Consider the following 22,423-nt stretch of genomic DNA (forward strand, 5'->3'; position numbering starts at 1 on the left):
GGTGTCAAAGAAATGAAAATAGATTCTGCGATGAAAGCATTTGGAGCCAGACAGTGGGAGAACTCTAATTTATAACAAGGGTCTCAGCCATGGCTGCAAATTAGAAGCACGAGAACACTTTAAAAAATATTGAAACCCAGGCTCCACCAAATATTTACTCTGGGATGGGACCTTTTCCATTCCTTCCTTCCCTTGTCATTCTTCCCTCCTCACTCCTCCCTCCGTCTCCTTTTTCTTTCTTTGTTTAAAGTCCTCCGGGTGATTCTAATATGCCAGGGTTGAGAACTACTCACCTAAAGAAAACTGTGCTAAAAAGAAGACTATCCAATAGAAAAATGGACAAAGGACATGGACGGGCAACTGAGAGAAGAAATAAAAGTGGCTAATAGGCACATGAAAACTGTTGACCCCGATTAATAATGAAAGAAATGCTAAATAAAACAATAATGAGATAGTATTTCATGTATCAAATTGCCAAGCTTTTTTTAAAATGAAAGAATATTCCAGGAATAGCAACAGTGTGTGTGTGTGTGTGTGTGTGTGTGTGTGTGTGTGTGTGTGTGCACGCGCTCGCGGGCACTGGGGTGGGGCAGGGGCAGGGGTCTCGGTTTATGAGAATAAATGGCTACAACCTTTCCTGAGGGCTCTTGGGCAACACACGCACACCTTTTGACTCATTAATTTCACTTCAATGTTCTACCTAAGGATGTACTGAAATTTTAACTCGAGCTGCTGATCACAGCAGGAACAAAGTAGAAATTCCTAAATATTTACCATTCGGAGATTAGTTCAATGAATTACGGTACAGCAGTAGAATAGAATGCCACACAGCTGTTGAATATGATATAGTGGGTGAATAAATACGTCCCTACTTAGGAAGATGTTTAGATAAATTACTGAGTGAAAAAAATAAGCAGTTTCCAAATAATAATATTTTTGCTCTGTTAGAAATACAGTGTGAAAAAGCATGTGTGTATATGTGTCTGCACTTAGAAAGTGCATACTGACAAAATATTTGCATATTGACAAAAATATATGCAAGGTTTTAGCAGTCATCACCTCTGAGTAATAGAAAGGTATTTTACATTTTTATTTTTGTGTCTCTGTATTTTCTGGCTTTGCTTTTGTTAAAAGGAAAAAAAAACTTTTCATTTTAAAATTTTACTTTCAAGAGCAAAATTTGCTAATCTGTTCTCTTCTGAGAGGAGAGGGGTCATCCTGGAGCAATAAAATCTCCAGATAATCTCCTGACCACTCATCTTCTTCACTGCATCTCACCTTTGACCAAGAGGCCAAACTAGAGGCTCAAACTGGATATTTCCTCCTCTTCCAGGCCTTTTCCACATTGCTGGGCTGCGAAATGGCTGAGGGAGGTGGCCCTGGGGAAGTAGAAGATCCAGAGGTCTTAGGGATCCCCATTAGAATAGAGTAGAGCCCAGGTTTTGAAGTCCTGGCTCCACCTCCATTTAGCTATTTGATCTTGGGTCAGGCCCTTAACTTCTCTAAGCCTCAGTGTGCACAGCTATAAAATGGGAATAATAATAGTGCTGACCTCATGGCTGGTTACAAGTCTTCACTGAGCTAGTGCAACGTAAAGAGCTTAGCATGTCACCTGGCATGTGGCACTCAATAAATGGCACTTCTGATCATTACTGATTTGGGAAGCCAGACCCTTCCTGCCCCAGGAGTGGGCAGATACACACAGGGAGCCTCTGATGGTCGTGACCCTCACTGAGGTCCTGTGACCATCTTGGGAGGGAAACTGGAGAGAGAAGCCGAGCCCCAGAGCCACAGAATGCAGAAGGGCCTGCCTAGTCTCTGCGCCAGGACCGATAACCCGCGAGCCACACTTGGTGAGGTCTCCCGACCCCAGCCCTTCTCCACACTCCATCCTTAGATGCCCGCAGACTGGTGCCCGTCTTGACCTTCCCCCCACAGTAGTAACCCCATTTATCTCAGTCCACGTGCGGATGCGTCAGTGCCGCCCAAGGCCTGTGGACTCATCTTGCCGCCCCCAACCCCCATCCCTTACAATGTAGGACAAAGGGATTAAAAACCACCTCCAGTCACCAATCCTCTCAACCCCCATGACCATCTCTGTGCCTCCAAGCCCCTCACTGTCAACCTGGCGGGAAGCTCCTATGGCCGTGACCCAGTGCAGAGCGCGGTGTCGCCGGGCCCAGGGTTCCCCAGTCAGTGCAACAGCCGGGGTCTGTCACCCAGCCTCGGGGAACCTCCTCAGCAACAGTGCAGGTGCCCTCTGACAAAACCGGGAACAGAGTGGCTTTCTGGCTTCCAGAAGGTTCCATCCCGGAGTTGAAGGAGCTGCGCCCTCTCCCTGATCCAGAGGAGGCCATCGTCCTGGAGGCAGCAAGTGGCCCACCTATTCTCCACTCGCCTCTGGAGGGGCGCTGCCGGAGACCAGGTCCACCAGAAACAGTGCCGGGAGGAGAGAGCCTTTAGAGCACCTGAGAAATCCCCTTCCCCAAAGACCAGGAAAGAGTTGGAAGAACATTTGGGGTTTTTAGTACAGAGGACCTGGTGGGCCAGCCTGACTTCACCTCTCCTGAATGAGTGAGGGAATGAATGAACGAATGATTCAAGTTCACCCTTTTATTACTAGAGTTAATTAAGGTAGACTGAAACATCTGTGGATGTGCTAACAGCCACTAGAAAATCGTTCATTAAGCCCGGAACCTTGGTTGTAGCACGCAGCCACATTTTGCATCTCCTGCCCAGCAGCTAAAGCAGAACTTGGCCTGCAGAGCAATACTTCAGTCAACTACTGAATGAATGAATGAATATTACGAGACATCTCAGATAAGGTAGAGAAACGCGGAGGAAGCTCGGGGTATGTCTCAGCACCACATAGAGTTAAAACAACTTGTACTTCACTGTGTCACCGAACAGCTCCACAGCTCGGTGAGCCTTTGGGGTCAAACAGCCACAGATGGGGAACGCATTTAAAAAGTGAAATTCACAAAGCAGGAAGGGCAAGGGCAGATTGGGGGGTGGGGTTCAGTTCACACCTCAGGCCGTTTATTAATCTAGTAATGAGAGCAGAGCTTCTGCTACATAAACTAGTCAAATAACACCTGCCAGGGGCGGCAGGTCCTCCCCCTCAGAATTACTGGACATTCTAAGACACACACACACACACCATGACCCTGTCCTGGGCTATTCTGAGTGTTTGATGCCTCAGCCAGAGTTACGGTTTGTGGGGAATGGAGTCCCCGGATGTTGAGCATCTGGCTGGGACCAGGCACCCAAGGACTGCTCGGGAGAGCCAGATCCAGGCCGCTAGGCAGCCCAGTGCCTCAGACCCTCTGCCGTTATTGCTGTGCGGTTGACTTGTCTGGGGACTCCTGGTGACTTTGAGGCTCTCCCTGATCTGGACTCAGTCCCTGGTGCTTCAGCCTTCTGCCTGCTCCCTATTTCCTGTCTCCCCCCATCCTGGACTTCCCTGGGTAGTGGGCTGCCCCAGTCTGAAAGAGGCGGTACCAGGGCAGGGCACAGGCCCTGTCAGGCTGGGGCCGAGGCCCAGACAGCATCTGGAGTGGACAGCAGGCCCGTGAAGCTGGTGTTTTTCTCCTGGGGAGTGGCCTCTTTTTGTGACTCAGACCCTGGGAATTTGGGAGCCCTGTTAGGCTCTGGCTGAAGTTGGGCTCCCAGGAGCCCTCACCAGGCTCAGAGTGAATGCACTTGGGTTTCTTAGCTCCCCTGGCCCCCTCCCATTCCCCTCAGTGGGTTCCTTTTGTTGTCACTAAATCCCCTCCAATCTCCCCTTCCAAAAGCTGGCAGATCCAAATGGAATTCAACACCCAAACACTCACACAAAAGCTAGGATTAATAGCTGGCTTTGTCTGGGCACAGATGTGCAGCAGCTTGGAAGGGTGGGGGGACATTTTTCCTGCCACTTGAGTCAACTCGGCTGGCTCCACACTGGGGGAGGGAGAGGAACGAGGGACGGCTGCATGGACCCCTCTCCAGGGCGCTGTGCCCCAGCTTCCTGAGCTGGTGTGCTCTTAGGGGTCTGGACCCACCAAGGAGGAGACAAAGGTCCTCTCCCACTGGGAGGCCCCTCAGTCTCCCCTCCTTCCCCTTCCAACAAGTCACACTCAGCAGCCAGCTGGCGCTCACACTCCCTGGACTCAGTCCCTGTTCTTCTGGAGCCCGAGCTCTGAAACAGGCCCCAGCAATCCTCAAAACCCCATGAGCTGAGCAAACTAATGGCGGGGGGTTGGGGGGGGGGGGCGCCCACAGGAGCCTGTGAGCACAGGCAGTCAGGGAAGGTTCCCAGAGGAGGTGTGCCTGAACTCCAGAGGATGGGAAGGGCCTGGGAGGTAGGGAGGGGAAGAGGGCATCCTAGGCAGGGGACTTTTGGAAGAGTCAGTGGGATGCGAGAAAGCAGGGCCTCGAAAGCCTGAAAAGGGGTTTGCATATTTCCTCATGGCAATAGGGAGCCACGAAAGGTTGTGCATCAGAGTAGGAGCTGAGGGAACACGGTAAGTGTAAGGAAGGCTATTCTATTGTTATGGGGGGACAGGCTGGAGGAGGTGGTAGCTGGGGCAAAGCTGGTTCCCACCCAGTCCTCTCTGCCTCCAGCCCATGTTGCTGTTCCACTATACCAACGGAGGAGGCTTTGAACTTGGCCCTCAACACATAAGGGGAAAATATCATGTTTCCCTATCGTTCTGTCAGGTAAATCAGGCTCTGTTCCCAACCAGAGAGCTGGCTGGAAATATGACATCAGTGAAATTTCAGGGGCAGTGGGGTAGCTTCCCCCTCCCTAGGGTGGTACAATTATCTGGGGTCCCCAGACCATCTGTTCTCTGAGAAGCTTATTGACCAAGACAAGGTCCCTCCTGTCAGGAGGTTTATATACTACAGGAGAGAAAAAAAGAAGAAAAAGAAGAAGAAGAAGAAGAAGAAGAAGAGAGCAAACAAATAAATGAGATAACCTCACATGGTAATAAATGCTACCAAGAAAATAAAACAGAGTGATATGCCTACTTGGGAGTGGGATGGTCAGGGAGCGCCACTCTGAGGAGGTGGCATCTGAGCTGAGATTTGGAGGATGAGAAGGAATAGGATATATTAGGAATCCTGATATTTAACCTTTTTTTAATCTACAAAAATAGTCATTTCATAGGGTTCAATGAAATACAAAGATAGAGGGGAAGGGAACAGTAAATGCAAAAGTCCTGAGGCAGACCAGAGCTTGGGGTGCTTCACCCAACACTCTGTCTCAGAGAGTTGATTCGGCACTGATGTACAGAGAGGCTGAGCTTTTCGGCATTTGTTTATCCATTCACCTATTGAAGGACATCTTGGTTGCTTCCAGTTTCTGGCAGTTATGAATCAAGCTGCTATAAATATTTGTGTGCCGAATTTTTGTGTGGACATTATATTTCAACTTGTTTGGATAAATATCTATGAGCATGATTGCTGGATCAAATGGTAAGAGTATTCTTAGCTTTGTAAGAAACTGCCAAACTGTCTTCCAAAGTGTACCGTTTTGCGTTCTCACCAAGAATGAATGAGAGTTCCTGTTGCTCCACATCTTCACCAACATTTGGTGTTGTCGGTGTTTTGGGGTGTGTGGTGGTATCTCATTATTGTTTTAATTTACAATTCCCTAATTACATATGATGTTGACCATCTTTTCATATGCTTACTTGTTATCTGTATATCTTCCTTGGTGAGGTGTCTGTTCAGATCTTTTGCTCGTTTTTAATTGGACTTGGACTGTTTACTTTGCTTTGCTAAGGTTTTCTCCCAGTCTGTGGCTTCTTTTCATTCTCCTAATAGTGCCTTTTGCAGAGCAGAGGTGTTAAATTTTAATAAGGTCCAATTTATAATTTTCATGGGTCATACTTCTGGTGTTTTATCTAAAAAGTCATCACCAAACCCAAGATCACCTAGATTATCTCCTGTGTTATCTTGTAGAAGTTTTAAACCATTTCACGTGTTACATGTAAGTCTACCATCTCTTTTGAGTTAATTTTGATGAAGAGTATAAGGCCTTTGTCTAGATTCTTTTAGTGTGTGTGCGTGTGTGTGTGAATGGCCAGTTGTTCCAGCACCATTTGTTGAAAATACTATCCTGTCTCCACTGAATTGCCTTTGCTCCTTTGTCAAAGATGAGTTGACTGCATTTGTGTGTGTCTACTTCTGGGCACTCTATTCTATTCTGTTTATGTATTTGTTTATTCTTTTTCCTATACTGTGCTTTCTGTCTTGATTGCTGTAGCTTTATAGTAAGTCTGGAAGTTGGGTAGTTAGTCCTCCAACTTTGTTTTTCTCCTTTAATATTGTGTTGGCTGTTCTGGGTCTTTTGCCTCTCTATGTAAACTCTAGGATCAGTTTGTCAATGTCCACAGACTAAGTTGCTGGGATTTTGACTGGGACTGTGTTGAATCTATAGGTCAAGTTGGGAAGAGCTGACCTCTAAACAATATTGACTCTTCCTCTCCATGAACATGGAATATCTCTCCATTTATTTAGATCTTCTGTGATTTGTTTCATCAGTGCTTTGTAGTTTTCCTCATATCAGTTTTGTACATATTTTGTTAGATTCATACCTAAGTATATAGTGCTAATGTGAATGGTTTCACGTTTTTAATTTCAAATTTCAAATTCATTCTAAACATGAATCAGGCCACTTCCTGGCCCTCCAGCAACTTCCCATTGAACTTAAACTCCCACCTCCTTCCCCGACCAGTCCTGCCCTACAACCTCATTTTTCCTAAGCCCTCCCCAGCTCAGGGCCCTGCTATTGCACTAGAAAGGACAGAACAGAAGCTCTGAATAACTTCAGTTCCCAATGAGTCTGTTACAAAGCTCCAAGGGATTTGTAACTTCTAGCTCCGTGGCTGGCTGTTGACCATTATTTTTCATAACTAAGTTTCTGGCCAGTTTCTTTAAGCTCTGAAGCACCAGAAAGTAATAAATGTAGGAGTCCAGAGCCTGGGTCTGCAGCCCTGACCCTCTGTGTGCCTCAGTTTCCCCAAGCAAGCTCAGCCTCCCTCCATCGCCACCCCTTCCAGAGTCGTCCTGAGGATCAAACAGCACGAATGTATGTGAAATGCTTCCTACACCATTAAGCTATACACAAATGTCCAGGATCCCTGGAACGTCTCCAGGCCCAAGAAGGCGGTATTTCCCATGAGCGCGTGGATTGGACTGACTTCGAACAACACCATTGTCAAAGCACTTGGCCACCTGGCACTGTTTTCAGCACTCAGCTGGGAGACAAGTGACCATAAATCCTTTTCTAGAGGCAGCCTGACGCGGTAACACTAACACACAAAAACAGTGACACGCACGTCCTCCAGGGATAACATCCCGGGAAGACAAGTGTGAAAAAGTCTGCTGGGGGTGTTTGTGCTCCGGCTTCTCCAGGCAGCGGGGCCAAGCTCCCTCGAAGACATTTCCCCAGCTCGGCCCGCCCCTCCCCCTTTCTGTCTCCAGCCCTTCCTGGGTCTGGGCCCCTGCAGCCATTTCTTGTCACTGCTGAACAATAGGCCTTGCTAGCAGCTGGCAGCTTGGCTTCCCCGCCTGCGGGGAGGGAGGGAGGGAGGAAGGGAAGCAGGGGCGGGCTGTGGGGCTAGGGCAGCCAGCCTGCCACAAGGGGATTCCCAGGCTCCAGGGATGGTGTGTGTGCCTTCCCGGTCTTGCACACCAGCAGCCGGGAAGGCTGGCACTGGGGGACTTAGAGCAGCAGCTCTCCTCCCACCTGAGCGATTCTGTAAGATCCCAAGGCCTAGGGCTCCGTGCCCAGAGGTGCTGGCGGAGGCCCCCATGCTTCCAGCAGCCAAGAAGAACCATGGCCCGAAGCATGTGGCATGCGTGTGCCTCCTTCCTTTGCCACCCAGGCAACTGAGTCCCTGAGAGGGGAAGTAGCCGACCCAAGGTCACACAGAGACTTCAGCCCTGTAAGAGCAGTCCCAGCTCCTGGTTCACTGCTGGCCCCACTGGGACATCTTCCTCTCTTGTCCCTCTGGCTAATGCCTCAGCGTGCCAGGAGGCAGCCATACCCCCGTGGGGAAGAAGAGGGGTGAAGCGGCTTGTCCAAGGTCAGGCAAGTGACAGAGGTGAAGCTTGGATTGGGACGCCTGCTCAGCCTCCAGCCGGCAGCCTGCAGGTGGACTCGATGACACCAGGAGTGAGGATGGGTGACGGGAGAGTGTGCTGAAGGGGTTATAAGGGTCAGAGGGGCCTGGCCTGCAATCCCAGCTCTGCCACGTGCCAGCTGTGTGAACTTTGGACGGTTGCTTAGCCTCTCTGAGTCTGGACTCCCTCCTCTGTAAAGCAGAGGTGGTAAGATAAACCTCAAAGGGCTCGGGCAGAGTCCACGAGATCCCGTACATGGCGCTTAGTGGTGTCTGGCTTGTGTGAGTGCTCGGGAAGTGGTAATCCTGACTCTCCTCATTCAGTTAAGATTCCTTTCCAGGAGGAGCAAACATACATTAAAAGCAAAGACAGAGGAGACAATAGGGACTCTGGGACCCCTGATTGCCACACAAGCTTGGAGCACAGTGTCCTCAGTAAATACATAGCTGAGCGTCATGACCACAGGCGTGGTGTTAGGAAATGGTGGTTGTCCCACAAAACGTGCCTTCAGCATTAAGATGCCCCAGGTTTGCTTAATGGCCCAACCTAAAACCCCACACCAAGTGGAGGCCTGGATTTTAGCCTTGCCACTCTCAGGTTAGCTACAGCCAACATTTGTGGACTTCTTTTTTTAATTCCCTAGAACTGTTGTAAGTGCTTTACATGTATGGACTCCCTATCATTGCATGAGATAAGCTCAATTACTACCCTCATCTAATAGATGAGAAAGCTGAGGCATAGAGAGGTTCGGGAACTTGCCCAAGGTTACAGGCTATCAGTGATGGAGCCAGGATTCAAACTCAGGTGGTCCAGTTACAGAGCCAAACTCTGAACCTCCATGCTATGCTCTCTTGCCTTAAACAAGAATCACTTCCCCCCTCTGTGTTTCAGTTTTCACATCTGTAAAACGGGGCCCTTTGCCTTCCTAGGTGTTAAGCGCTCTGAAGATGTCCATCCTTGCGGGGCTTTTCTGGCTCCTCCGCCCTCTCTGACCCTCGCATCCCCACCTCGCACTCTCTGTCCTTGGGATCCCTGCCCTCACCTCTGTACTGTACTCACTTTCCAGACCCGTCTCCAGACGTCCCAGTCTGTGTAAGCCCCTGAGCACAGCAAGTCTGGCCTGGTCTCAACTATGGTCAGACCCTGTTCTAAGCATTGTATGGTTTACAAAGGTCAAGGTTTGGTAAACTGTTTCTGTTAAAGGCCAAAGAGCAAACATTTTAGACTTTGAGGGCCTTATGGTCTCTGTGTCACTGTAGTAGGACAGCAGCCATAGATAATACACACATAAATGAATGCGGCCGTGTTCCAATAAAATTCACACAAACAGGCAGTGGGCAGGATTTGGCCCAAGGGCCGAAGTTTGCTGACCTCTGACAAAGATGAACATCACGAGATAAAGTCATGGCTCCTACATCTCTTTGAACTGCTCTCAGAAGAGCAGCAGCAGGGGGTAGCACAGGAGACAAAGTTGCACAGCTAGCCAGAGACATGGCAAGGCTTGCTAACTGCCTTTGCAGAGGCAGAGCCCTCCGGAAGAGGAGGAGCCTTCATGGACAGACACTCGAGCTCGGCCTGGGAGTGATGGGTAGAATATCTACAAGCAGAACTGGGGGCACAAGCAAGGGCATGCAGTGTGCTGGCAATGGGGGCGTCCAGAGGGCCGGACGGGAGTGGGCCTGGGACCCAAACAAGGAAGACCATGCTCTGTGCTTCTCTCCTGCTGTAGAGAAGGAGGAACCACAGGGTTTGTTTGGTTTTTTTTTTAAATTAAACGAATGTTTTGAGTGCCTACTATGCACTAGGTGCAGTTGGAGGCATGTGAGGAGAGATAACATCCACAGCTTGTGCTTTTATTGCACCGTCAACATGTTCAAAGAGATTTAGGAGCCATGACTTTATCTCGTCCTCACAAGCACAGAGAGATTGAATGAGTCGCCAAAGCTCTATCTGTAATTAATAGCAGATGCTCATATTCCAGAGACAAACCTCTCCACTGAGCAACAGCCTCTTATTTCTAGCGGCCTAATGAGCATCTCCATTGGGATGTCTGGACTGAGCTCAGCCTGTTCTCCCCCGTGTTAGTCTGCTAGGGCTGCCGTAACAAAGTACCACAGAGCGACTTAAGCTATAGAAATCGATTGTTCTGGAGGCCAAAAGTCGGAAACAGAGGTGTCAGCAGGGTTGGTGCCTTCTGAGGGCTGTGAGGAAGAAATCTGTTCATGCTGCTCCCCCAGCTTCTGGTGGTTTGCCGGCAGTCTCTGGTGTTCCTTGGCATGTAGACATATTACCCTGATGTCTGCCTTCATCTTCACATGGTGTTCTCTGTGCTTGTATGTGTCAAAATCTACCCCCCAACCTTTTTTTTTTTTTTTTTTTAATTTTTATTTATTTATTTATGGCTGTGTTGGGTCTTCGTTTCTGTGCGAGGGCTTTCTCTAGTTGCAGCAAGCAGGGGCCACTCTTCATCGCGGTGCGCGGGCCTCTCACTGTCGCGGCCTCTCTTGTTGCGGAGCACAGGCTCCAGACGCGCAGGCTCAGTAATTGTGGCTCACGGGCCCAGCTGCTCTGCAGCATGTGGGATCTTCCCAGACCAGGGCTCGAACCCGTGTTCCCTGCATTGGCAGGCAGACTCTCAACCACTGCGCCACCAGGGAAGCCGCCCCCCCTTCTTTTTTTTATAAGGACACTAGTCATTGGATTGAGACCCACCCGAGTAACCTCATTTTCCAGCCCCATTCCCTCACCAGCTAGTCTCGTGGCCCAGAACTGCCTGGAGCAGGTGAGGCTAGATCACACGATGCCCTCAGAGACGGCCCCGCTGTCAGGGAGACTCCACAGGATCTCCTCCACGACCCTGTGGAAGATGGTGGGAGGGGTGGGGAGCCGGACTGTGGGAATGGGGGGCGGGCTGCTGGAGGATGTGCAACTAATTCGTGAACCTCCGGTGCTGTGGAATACCAGTGGGGGGGCAACAAGGATGTTAGAGAAGCAAGCAGGTGGCAGTGAAGAGCAGATAGAAAGCAGATGCAATAACTGGAGGCGAGGGGGGAAGAGGGTCTGAGCTGGGGAAGCTGTAGTAAGTTCGGAAAGGAGGCGGCGGAATCACACCTGGGAGAAGGGTGATGAGGCCAAAGAGAGGCCCAAAGGGGAAGGACCAGCCCCGTGGGGGGGAACGAGGCTGGTTTAGACCCACTGAGCGTGAGATGGCAAAGCTTGGCAGATACCAAGTCCAGAGCCTGGGAGAGAGGTAGGAGCTGGAAATACGTTTTCAGAGTCCTGAGTGGATTAGGAACCCTCGGGAAAGCAAGCAGGAGTGGAGGCTCAGCAAAGAGCTGGAAAAAAACCCCCAATGTTTAGTGAGAGTTGGGGGAGGAGGCTCGAGAAGGGCCCAAGAGGCAGGGGGAGAACCGAGAGACAGGGAGAGGGTGACAGCACCAACTCCAGCACAAGCCGCGAGCAGACCGTTCCCTGACGCGGGCAGACGGTGACACATGAGCTGGTTGTGCTCCGGGCAGAAGGAAACTGCAAACACGCCTCTCTCATCTTTTAACTGTTTATTGTATAATATAAAACTACAAAAGTAAGACTGCTCATTTCCATGTACATTTAATCTGTCCAATTGTTTAGATTACAGCCCAAACCTACATGTGAATACAACCATCTGGGTTCCGACGTAATGTCTAGTAATATTGCATAGAAAAGGCACAGCTCTCAGGTCTGTGGGGGAAAGGTTACACCTCCTGTTTGACAAAAGCCCTCCTCAAAAACCATGCACCAAACATGTCACTATGTACATCTTTTCCAAATCTTGGTTGTTTGCTCGTATGGACCAACTTCCCTTCCAAACTTGTTATCCCCAAAAGACGTCCAGAATTTTTATTGGCTTTGTTTGCAATAGCATTTGATCCTGGCTAATTTTCAAGAACCATTTAGACTCATTCTTAGAAGCCCTGAAAACAACTGTACAGAAGCAGGACGCACACACCTCACTGCCATTGGCAGTTACTGGAAGTTAACCATTTCCAGCCGAAACAGGTTAAATATGCTCTTTTCAATTATTTTCAGAAAGCATATAAAGGTCCAATTTGTAACAGCAAGATTTTGAAATTAAGACAATTCATACAGAGAATAACAATCGCTGCACAAAGTAGAGTCTCTCTCTCTCTCTCTCTCTTATTTTTTTTTTTTTTTTTGCACCTGTCATTTGAGAAGGCTGCCCTGCGGATTCATAATTCATTGTTTACCACAAAGGTGGTTAATAAATTTAAGCTTTAAAAATGATCCGTAAGTTGACACTTTGGCTCTTTGGAGTTTATTTATTTAAGAAATTTCCTTGATCGATCTCAGGGCAGCTGGGACACTCCAAGGGGCTATGGCAATAAACAGCACAATTGAGAAAGACACTCCGGTGGAGGCGGCTCTGGCTAGTTCTCACCCTTTGGTGTGAGCGAGGGCGTCGGTGTGGATGCCCCTTCTGTCATAAAGAGAGAAAGTGCGACTAAAAAAACTTTAAAAAATATCAACCCTTTGATGCTTGATTTTCTTAAAAATTTGGAGGTATTAAAACATTCCTCATCCATACCTTTTGCATATTTCAAATCGACCCATATTAGAGGAGAGAGTAAAAATGAACGTCGACTGTGCATACGATGAGAAGACCCAGGGGTCTGGCTCGGACCCCCTTTTAATACAGATCGACATTCCTACAGGAGAATAAATTCCTACATACATTCTGCACATGTTACGATCCAGATGTTGTTAGAGCGCCACAGTAAAATAAATATATTTACACAGAAAAAAAGGAATAAATAACTTATGAAAAAAAATCACTTCAAATTCAAAGCTCTTATTATTCTGCTCTCATCTTGTCACTTCATTGCACATCACTGTCAATAATTGTCCTCTCCCAGCCCCACCCAGCATGTCTCTCTGTCTCTCTCGTAAAGGCACCTCAAACTGCCTGACTCTGAAATGCCACAGGATGTCCTTTAGAAACGGGAAGGCACTGCTGCCGGGTGGCATCTGGAAGCACGTCCCACACTCAAACTGGGACTTGGAGATCACACACAGGCTCACATTCTTCCCTGTCGGGACATCACTTTGTAAAAATAAGACACAAAGATAACTGGAACACTTGTTGGTTTTGTTCTTTTGAAAAAGGGCCACTAATAATTCCCCCCGTCTTCCTCATTAGACCTTGAATATCAAGAATTTACGGTGAGGGTGTCCAGAGAATTAAAAAGCATTTGCGTGCTGCTGTTGGGGGTTTTTGTTTTTGATCCTGAAGCCCAGCCTTACAAATGCGGGAGAGTCAGAGAACCACGTGTGGGCAACACTTCGCTGTGCTTATTTGAACTGCTGCCCAACATATGGGATTTGTTTAAACACACGATTTGCTAATCCAACCGAAGTACAGTTGTTCTAAGTTACTATCAATCAGTTTTTAACAATGGCAAATCAGCCGCCTTACCCTGTTACTGTCCGGAATAATCAACACTATTGTGCATGTACACGTATGTGTATGCGGGCGGCATGTGGAGAGTCTGCCAGGTCCTTGAGTTAGCAGAAGCATGGAGTCTGGGCGGACTTGTTCTCTACAGGAAAAGGAAGCCCTTCAAACGGACAGGCACGGTGACACCGGAAGCATCTACAACAACCCTCACCTTAACTACATGGTCCCTGGTCCTATCAAAGGGAATGACACATCTGCAGTAGTAAGAGGTGTCCGGTGGAGGGTGCTTGCTGGAGAACAGTGCAGTTTGATCGGTTTCTCACTGCTCGTCTGAGTTGATAATTAGCCTTTAAAAACACATTCAAGTTGGCGGGGGTGGGGAGTAAATCAGAACGTAGAAAGATTTAATCATATCATACACGAATCTTTTGCTTAGATGAGCAGTTCCTTCATCAAAATGTATTTGCTTTGCCATGTGTATTATAAAAATAAAACTATCTATGGCTTGTTTAAAGTGCCCTTTTCTAAAGCTGTCTTTTTTAATTGGCCAGAAAGACTCAATTTTATCCATGGCAAGAAGTGAGCAGAATTGGTGACTGAATATTGACAAATGACCAACAACAAAGACAACAACAACAACACAAATCCCATAATTTAAAAATTCTTAAATAAATATAAAAGTTATTCCTAAAGAAGCCACCTGCATTTCAACAATATAGGTTGTAACCAGCTAAAGTACCATTGGAAGAAAGAAAAAACTGAAACGGAAAGGCCATTAATAATTACGGCAACAGGCATGATACATTGCAAACGTTTTAAAATTAAATGTACACCGCTAGGAATAAAAAGCTAGTTCTCAAGTTCTCCTGGCAGAGAGAGGATGGCAATGGGGGAGGAGGGGAACATGCATAGAAAGTCCTATCTGTGTATTTGGGTAAAACAGCCTTGTAAAGTGTAGTTAGAGCAGTTGATTTAAGAAAGCAACCAGATCGGAGGCCGTGACGTAATGGGACCAACTCCAGGTTCAGGAGCCATGCGTGTTACAAGAGTGCATCCTAGGCTGGGCCGAGGAGAGCTGGGCTCACTGTGGTGATCGTGAAGATGCCATTTTCAGCACTTAGCAACAGAGGGAAAGAAAGCTCTAAGGAAGGGAAGCAGGAAAAGACAACAGAGCGACATGATGGATACCTTCTGGGGGAGAGTTCCTTCCTGACGAGCCCTAAGCGCCGCAACAGGGTTTAGTTCCATGAAGAGGTCGGTTGCTTTTCATAAAATTTTGTTCGTGTGTAAAATTTCAGGTCTTCATAAAAATTATGCCCAAAAGGGAAAGATCTGGGGTTTTTGTTTAAAAAAATAAAAACAATTAAAAGCGCAGACTTGGCATAAATACAATGAGTACTTGGTAGCCTTCCCCTCCAGAGAGAGAGCTAAAGAGAACCATCACTTAAACCCCGAGCTCCACGGCCACCTCCCGCCAACTGCTTAATGCAAGTTTGATGAGCAGACGTGGCTCTGGCTTTGGAAGTCACAGTGCTGGCGGGTGTTCATGCCAGGGGGTCGGTGCTTGCGAAATCTGGGTGTGATATCTCCTGGCCCTTCTTAAAGCGCTGTGTGTGTGTGTGTGTGTGTGTGTGTGTGTGTGTGTGTGTGCGCGCGCATCTGGGGACATCAACTGCGGATTGATTTGATCCAATTTTCTCTTTGCACCAAACACATATAAAACATTACAACTCTATAAAAGTACAAGTGCAACTTGTACATCTGAAGTTTGCAGGAACTATGTGAGCAAATCCTATCAAAATAGCTATCTCATATGTATAAACAGCATTTGTTTTTAGAAAAACAATATCATAAACTGCGGAATCTGTACAAAAATATAAAATAAATTTGGGCAGCAGTTTCTAAACAGCCATGTAAATGCAACACTTACGAGGAGTAGTTAATGCCTCTAAAAAGGCTGAATTGCCAAGTCAACCTATACAGGGCGAAAATGCCGGAAAAGGTACTGAGATTATCTAAATAATATATATATATATTTTCTTTTTTTACCTCTTGCAATAAAACTTATAGAAAAAATAGACAAATATGCACATGCAATTTACAGCTTTTCCAACTTATTCCTTGTGCTTCACTTGAACTGTTTATTTTTGTCATTCCACATAGCGACATTGTCTTCAAATGTATTCTTTCCTATTCCCGGGGACTAGGTCTCTGAGGAACCACTCAAAAAAAGCATATTAAAAGTGGTCATACTTGGATGAAGGCACTCCAACTCTGCTCAAAGCAAAAACTAGTGTGATCCTTTTGTAGAATGTTCTTTTTCTCAGAAAAAGGCAAGCAAGGGTACATGCACAGTGCGGAGAGCTGTCGGGGTGCGGGGTGCAGGCGACGGGCCCCGGGGCTCAGGACCCGACCAGCACCTCCATGATGTGGTCCAGCTCCGTGAGGTCCATCTTGAAAGGCTGGCTCGGGGCGACGGGCTGGCTGCTGTAGGGGGCCAGCGTCTTGAGGAGGTCGTCGGCCGACACGGGGGACATTTTTGAGGATGTCCCCGACGCGGACGTGCAGGGGTCAAAGTCGTACATGGACGTGTCAATGTCGGCAAACAGGATGTCGTCCAGGGTCAAGTCTGTCAGGAAGCCCGTGGACGTGGTGATCTCAAAGTTGCCGGGCAGGGAGTCCATCAGTTTCGGGTCGTCGGGCCGGCCGTCCTGGAGCCCCTCGGGTCTCTGCGCGCCGGGCCCGCCGGAGTCCCCTTTCGGGTCGTCGGTGGTGGCCTCCGCGGCCTCCGTGGAGGTAGATGTGGGACAGAGCTCCTCGATCTCGTCCAGGGCGGAGGAGAAGCTGTCCTTTTCCGGCGGGAGGGCAGGAGGTGCGAGTCTGGCGGGGGCCGCAGGCTGCGCGGCCGGGGAAGTGCAAAACGTGTCCTGGTCGTCCTCGAGCAGTGAGGCGGGGGTGAGGCAGGCCTCCAGGGGCGCAGCGCCGCCCAGCTCGCAGGGCGCGGGCGCGGGGTGGCTGAAGGCAGGCGGCGCCTCCCGGTAGCTGGAGCCCAGCGGGTCGGCGGGCGGCGAGGAGGCGGGGAACGCGGGCCTCAGGCTGCCCTCCTGCTTCAGCTCCTCCTGGATCCGCCTCAACATGTTGTTGATGAGCACGGTCTTTTGCAAGCTGGGCTCTGTGAGGGGCCTGTGGTTGTAGAGTTTCATAAGGGAAATGTTGAAGATAGTCTGGCGCTGTAAGGTGTAAGACACCTTGGACGGACCGTCGGAGGGGGACACGATTTTGCCTTCCAGCCCATCTTCATGCTCGTCAAACTTCCGTTTTCCTCCTTTCCCCAACATATATCTGCCAAGGAGAAAGGAAGGAGATGGAATCAATCCCACAAAAAAGAATTTCCACTGTAAAAAAAGACGCGGTTTCAGAGGTCAGGGCTGGGACTTGAGTTCCCTGCCCAGGGTTGGTTACAACAGAGGAATCATTGGGAAATCTACCTTTGTGTGCCGGTGGAGCAATTTTTATCACTGGGTAGTCTGTTGAATGTATTTCTTGAGAAATGTGTACAACACAGACAAGTTAAACGTTACCATGGAAACCATGATTTTGACTTTGTGCTCGTGGGCTTGCGTTCGCATGCCTATGGCGTTACCATGCAGGTTCAACTTCCCTCCCCCAAACAGATCTATTTTTAAAGCCCAAGAAAACACTGACAGTACTATGACCTAAACAGGTAAAGGTATCATAGATTACAGCTTGAACACACCTAGAACGATGAAAAGAACCCAGTACATGTACAGTTTTGGTAGAACTGCGTGTGCTTTCAAAACGCCGTTTCCTTCCTCATCACACATAGAGCCTTTCTGCCTGTTTGGTGACATGTGGCGAAGGGCATGGACTGTGTTAAATGACCACAGTGATTGAGCTGCCACTGCTTTTCCGTCTAGAATCAAGTGGAGGAAGGTGGATTGCCCAGCCCGAGTTTTCCCGTGGCTCAATTTCATCGCATGCAGCCATGCCTGAGTGCAACTGGACTAATTTAAAAGAAATTTGCTCTGATTATAAGCATTGCTGTTTGGGTACTCGACACACTTCTTAAAACAATACCTACTGTGATTCCAGCCGGGATTTCAAAGAAACAATGACCTCCTATGTCAGACCTTGAGCACTGGGGAATGGGCTGGATTTTAATTCCTGCCTACCTCGCCTGACACACACAGCCTCGGAGGTCTGCTTGTGTGCTCTGGACTGAGTGAAGACACCCTCAGCTGTCTGTGCCTTCAGGAGAGTGGTCCTTCGTCTCAGAACTTCTACCAGCTAAACAGCAATCACAAGTCCACCAGCCTTTGACTCAGAGACCTCACTTTCCAACCAATGAATCAAGAAAGCTGTCCTTACGCCGTTGTTCAGACCAGCAGACATGCTTCTAATCAAGCCAGGCCCATGCTTGCTCCCTATCCCCTCTACACCACTTACCCACAGGCACGTGTTAATGCTCTCCTCAAGGCCACTCACTCTTTCTGGTATCGTCACATACAAGAAAGTGCTTTGTAGTTACCCAGTTTTTCTTCTAAAGGCGACTTGCCTTTTACTGAATGGCCTCCTTCAATCCTTTAACTCATCCCGCATCTACGCTGTCTTGGGCACTCTGCCAGAAAGTGGGTAGTCCTGCACAGGAATAAAGCCTGGTCTTCAAGGGGCTGAACATCTTCGCGGACACACCATTATCATTTTCAATTAGGAGTCTCATCCTAAAGGAATCAGGCTAACCATAATAAAACTTCCCAGAACTTCCTCCCAAGGCTTTGTGAAAGAAGGTCACGCTGCCCTTCCAGGCAGACAGACACGCAGGTGGACACAGAGCCTGGCGCACAAGTCCCACTCCGGGTGACCGCCTTCATGTGCCTCAGTCTCCAGGAGAGAAGGACGAAGACAGCTGCAAGCCATCAAGTCAGAATCAGCTTGAGACTTTGTCAACACTCATAAAGAATGTGGAGTTGCTTGCAGGAAACACTTTCCCTCACTTTGTAAACATTAAGAAAATGGCTGTCTATCACTAGGACCAAAGACCCGTCCCATAATTAACTGTTCTCTGAGGCAAGGAAGGTATGATAGTAACAACTCCCTTATCTAATGCTTCACATGACAGAAACATTTCCTACTGTTCAGTGCTAAAAGTCTCATTTGTATATACACTTTGCACAGAACATTTCCTATCTGAAGTATCTGTGCCCATGTAAACTTGAGTGTGAATCAGAGAGGAGGTGACTTCATTTCACATTACAAAACACTTTCTACTTTATGCATTAGAAGTATTACCGGACAACTGTGTTTTGAGACAGATAACTGTATTCACATATATGCCATTTGTATTTGTTTACAATTTAAGCATTTAATGTCACTTCTAGAAAAACTCCATTTTTACCAAAGAGCTCACCAAATGCATTTAATTATCATATAAAGCTGTTATATAATCTACATTATATGCTATAATTTGAATGTACCCAATACATCCAAACGTGTGCCAGAGTACACAAGTGCACACACACACACACACACACACACTCTAAAACAGTGTTTCTCAAAGTGTGGTCCATAGATGGAACCAGTCTGTAAACTGTTACTAGTTCATGATGAGGTAAGTAGAGATACTGTATTGTTTAGAAACTTTTATAGCAGATTTACAGAGTAATTATATCTCTGTAAATACAATTTTTTAAAACGAGGCTTCTATTTTTACATCTTTGTACTCTTATTTCATTTTTCTAGTAATTATTTTTATCATGTTTTACTAAAGTATCAGTCTATAAGGAGGAAAACACAAACAAGATGGTCTTTCATCACAAAAAGTTTGAGAAGCACTGTCCCAAAATGTAAACCAAATACACACCTCAAAACAAATTAGTAAGCTCGTCGCCACTTTAAATTTTTACTGGTTTTCTGGAGAAGTAACACTTAGAAAAGACAACGTAGACTCTTCCTTTCTTTTAGTCATTCATGCAGAGCTGTCTTTTAAAGACTTGTTGCCAGGAAAAAACAACAGGACTTTTTCAATAACTCATACTTCTCTAGAAATAATCACCGAGCACACAGAACTTAAATATTTAAAAAGCACGTGGTACTATAGGCATTTAGCAGAATTTCCATTGCTGAGGGAGATCGATGGAGATACTTTTCAGAGAGATTTCAACATGAGAAGCGCCTAATTTCCAATTAGAATGATCTAGCTGGTCATAGCTGTGTGATAATCTTAATGATTTAAGGAAAGCCTGATAAGACATTCGTAATGCTCTCTGGAAGGGGACAGAGGAGGGCCCGTGTAAGCAAAATCCGTGAGCGGGAATAGGCAAGACGAATCGAATCTTGGATGTTTCTCAAATGTGTAAATAAGGACTCATGATAGAGTATGGCTCAAAGCAGGTTTGCCTTCATTTTTCTATTTCATTTTATGAGGCAAGACTGCTCTACACACCCAGTAAGATTGCAAAATGCACACAATCCTGACTTGTAATCTGAAGTCTATCTACATTTTTACAGAAAGGAGTGAAAAACAACATAGTAAAATCTAATCCACATTCCTACTTAGAACGTTAATGTTAAAAAAATTTTTTTTAATTTAAAATTTGTAAAAAATTAAAGTTTTCCCAAAGTTTGCTTAACGTACTGTTGAGAGTCCCGCCTGCCCACGTTCAGAAGAGGCCTCCAGCTCCTGGAAGTGGGAGGGCGGTGAGAAGGACCCTCACTCGGTGCTGTGTGAATGCCACACCTTGGAGCAGACACAATTCAAAGAAAAGACAAGCTTCGCAAGAACCCGAGGGCCAGGCTGCCTGAAGCCTTCTCCTCGGGCACGCTAAGACAATAGCAATAGCTCTTCTGGCCATTGGAGAGGCACGAGACGTTTTAAAAGGCCTCACTTGGCTGCAGCCTGAGGATGGAGCAGTGGCTGGAGCTCATTAGGGGCTTCAAGCTAACAAGAGGGAAGGGGGTGTCTGCTATCCCTGCCCGAGAGGTCCCTTGGCGGTGGACCTGGACACCGGGGTGGTAGCCTGCAGTTCACCAAAGGGGGCCTGTGATAAGTCGGTTTTCCAGGCCACCCTGAGGCTTGGCGCCCCACTTTGCCTCCTCCCTTGGCTTGAGAAGACCCAGGCCCAAAGCTCATGTCTTCTACCCAATCTTTCAGTCAAAGGCCCAGAAGGGGCCCTGAGCTTCAGGGCTGGTTAGAGATCCCCACATGGGGGAGTGAGGTGGGTGCTCCCTCCCTTTCCTGCCCACCCAGAGGGGCCTAAAACTAACCACAGCCACTCTTCTATTGAATGTTCACTGGCTCTTAATGTAAGGTTCCAGATAAAACACCCTCCCCCTCCCCAATAAGCTTGTTAGAAACAAACTCCTAGCATTCTGATTTGCTTAACGTAAATTTTGGCAAGTAGTAACTGCAGCAATCTACGTTTTGAAAATAGAGACCAAAACTCAAGGGTAGCAATACAAATGAACACTTCTCTGCCGGAGTTTGCCAGGAAGTTTAATAGTGAATAAAAATCTCCAGATACTAAACCTGGCTTTCAGTTGTGCCGCTTTCACTAGGAAGGACCCTGCCCTCAAAAGCTACAATCCGCTTGGGCAGATAATCAAAAGTAACATGTCACTGGGAGATTCCTCAGAAGAGAAAGAACCAGAGAAACAGGAGAAGATATTACCTATTGGGGAGTCTGCAATTCCAGATTCTGAATGACTCTCACAGCAAGGAGTCTGAGAGATGAGTACGGACTGAGGTGACCAGGGGACTTCTGGGGATAGGATCTGAGGTTTCTGTTTAAGGCAGGATTGTCTCTCAGTGTCGGTCTCCCACCCCAGACGGTAAGCCCTCTGAGGGTTTCAGACTGTTCCGTTCGTCTCTGTGTCCTCAGGTTAGGGCAGTCCCTGATACACCGGAGATGCTCCAGAAAGAGTCACTGGATAAATAGTAAATGGAAAGAATGAGAAAAGACACTGAGGGACAGCCAGAGAAGGACTGTAAAACAAAGACAGAGATGTGTGTCTTTGGCTCTGACTGTAAACTTGGCATGGGAGGGAGGGTATGACACAGGGGAAGGTTGAACGAATCTCAGAGGGCACAGCTGTACAGGGCAGGCCCTGGGTAAGGAGATCTGTCAGTATCCGAGGCACAGCGGGTGGGCAGGGATGCCTCTCTCGATCTTTAGTTCTCAAACTTGGGTGAGCATCAGACTCACCGAGGGGGCTAGTTAACACAGAATGCTGCCTCCCCCCCCCCCCCCCCCCACACACACACTATCCCAGATTCTCATTCAGTCCGTCTGGTGTGGAAGCCCAAGATGTGCATTTCCATCAAGTTCCCAGGCGATGCTGGTCTGCGGACCTCATTTTGAGAACCATGACTTCCTTTTTTCCCCATCCGGCTATTTCATATGTAAGCCTGAGAATATCTTTACTCAGTTAAACTTGAGTCTAAAGGGCTTCCCTACTTGTGCCTAAGCAGGTAAGGAAAAAAAGAATGAGCAGCGTTTCTGTGATGGCAACTGACATTAAAAAAGAAAGACTACATGCAGAATTAAGATGTCTTCAGCTCAATTTTAATGATAAAGCTCAGCTTCTCAGACTGATATATCAGATCCCATCTGCTCACTGGGGCCTAGATGCTTCTTGCTGTGATCACAGAGTGAATGGCAGTGAGGCCTTATGCCCAATGTCCAAAGAGAAACTGGAATAGTACCTATGTGTTAAAAGGGAGCATTTCATAGCTTTTATATTTTTTAAGGCATTATGGGAAAAAAATGCAAACATTAAAAAAAACCCCACAAGCAATCAAAAAACTTCTTTTAAACTCAATGTTTTTCAATTGTT

At 47.5% G+C, this 22,423-nt stretch overlaps 1 protein-coding gene across 2 annotated transcripts in view; it reads right to left on the minus strand.

The window, feature by feature from the left end:
- Window positions 1-11,657: 11,657 nt before the first annotated feature.
- SERTAD2 (SERTA domain containing 2) overlaps window positions 11,658-22,423 on the minus strand; it is a 114,444-nt gene continuing 103,678 nt past the window's right edge. For both annotated transcript variants that reach the window (XM_068564636.1, XM_068564635.1), the window contains exon 2: window positions 11,658-16,912. In XM_068564636.1, coding sequence (XP_068420737.1) covers window positions 15,973-16,908 — 936 coding nt within the window. In that variant the 5' untranslated portion in view covers window positions 16,909-16,912 and the 3' untranslated portion in view covers window positions 11,658-15,972. The remainder of the gene's footprint in view (window positions 16,913-22,423) is intronic.

Source organism: Eschrichtius robustus, chromosome 15 (assembly GCF_028021215.1).
Source record: "Eschrichtius robustus isolate mEscRob2 chromosome 15, mEscRob2.pri, whole genome shotgun sequence".
Lineage (NCBI taxonomy): Eukaryota > Metazoa > Chordata > Mammalia > Artiodactyla > Eschrichtiidae > Eschrichtius > Eschrichtius robustus.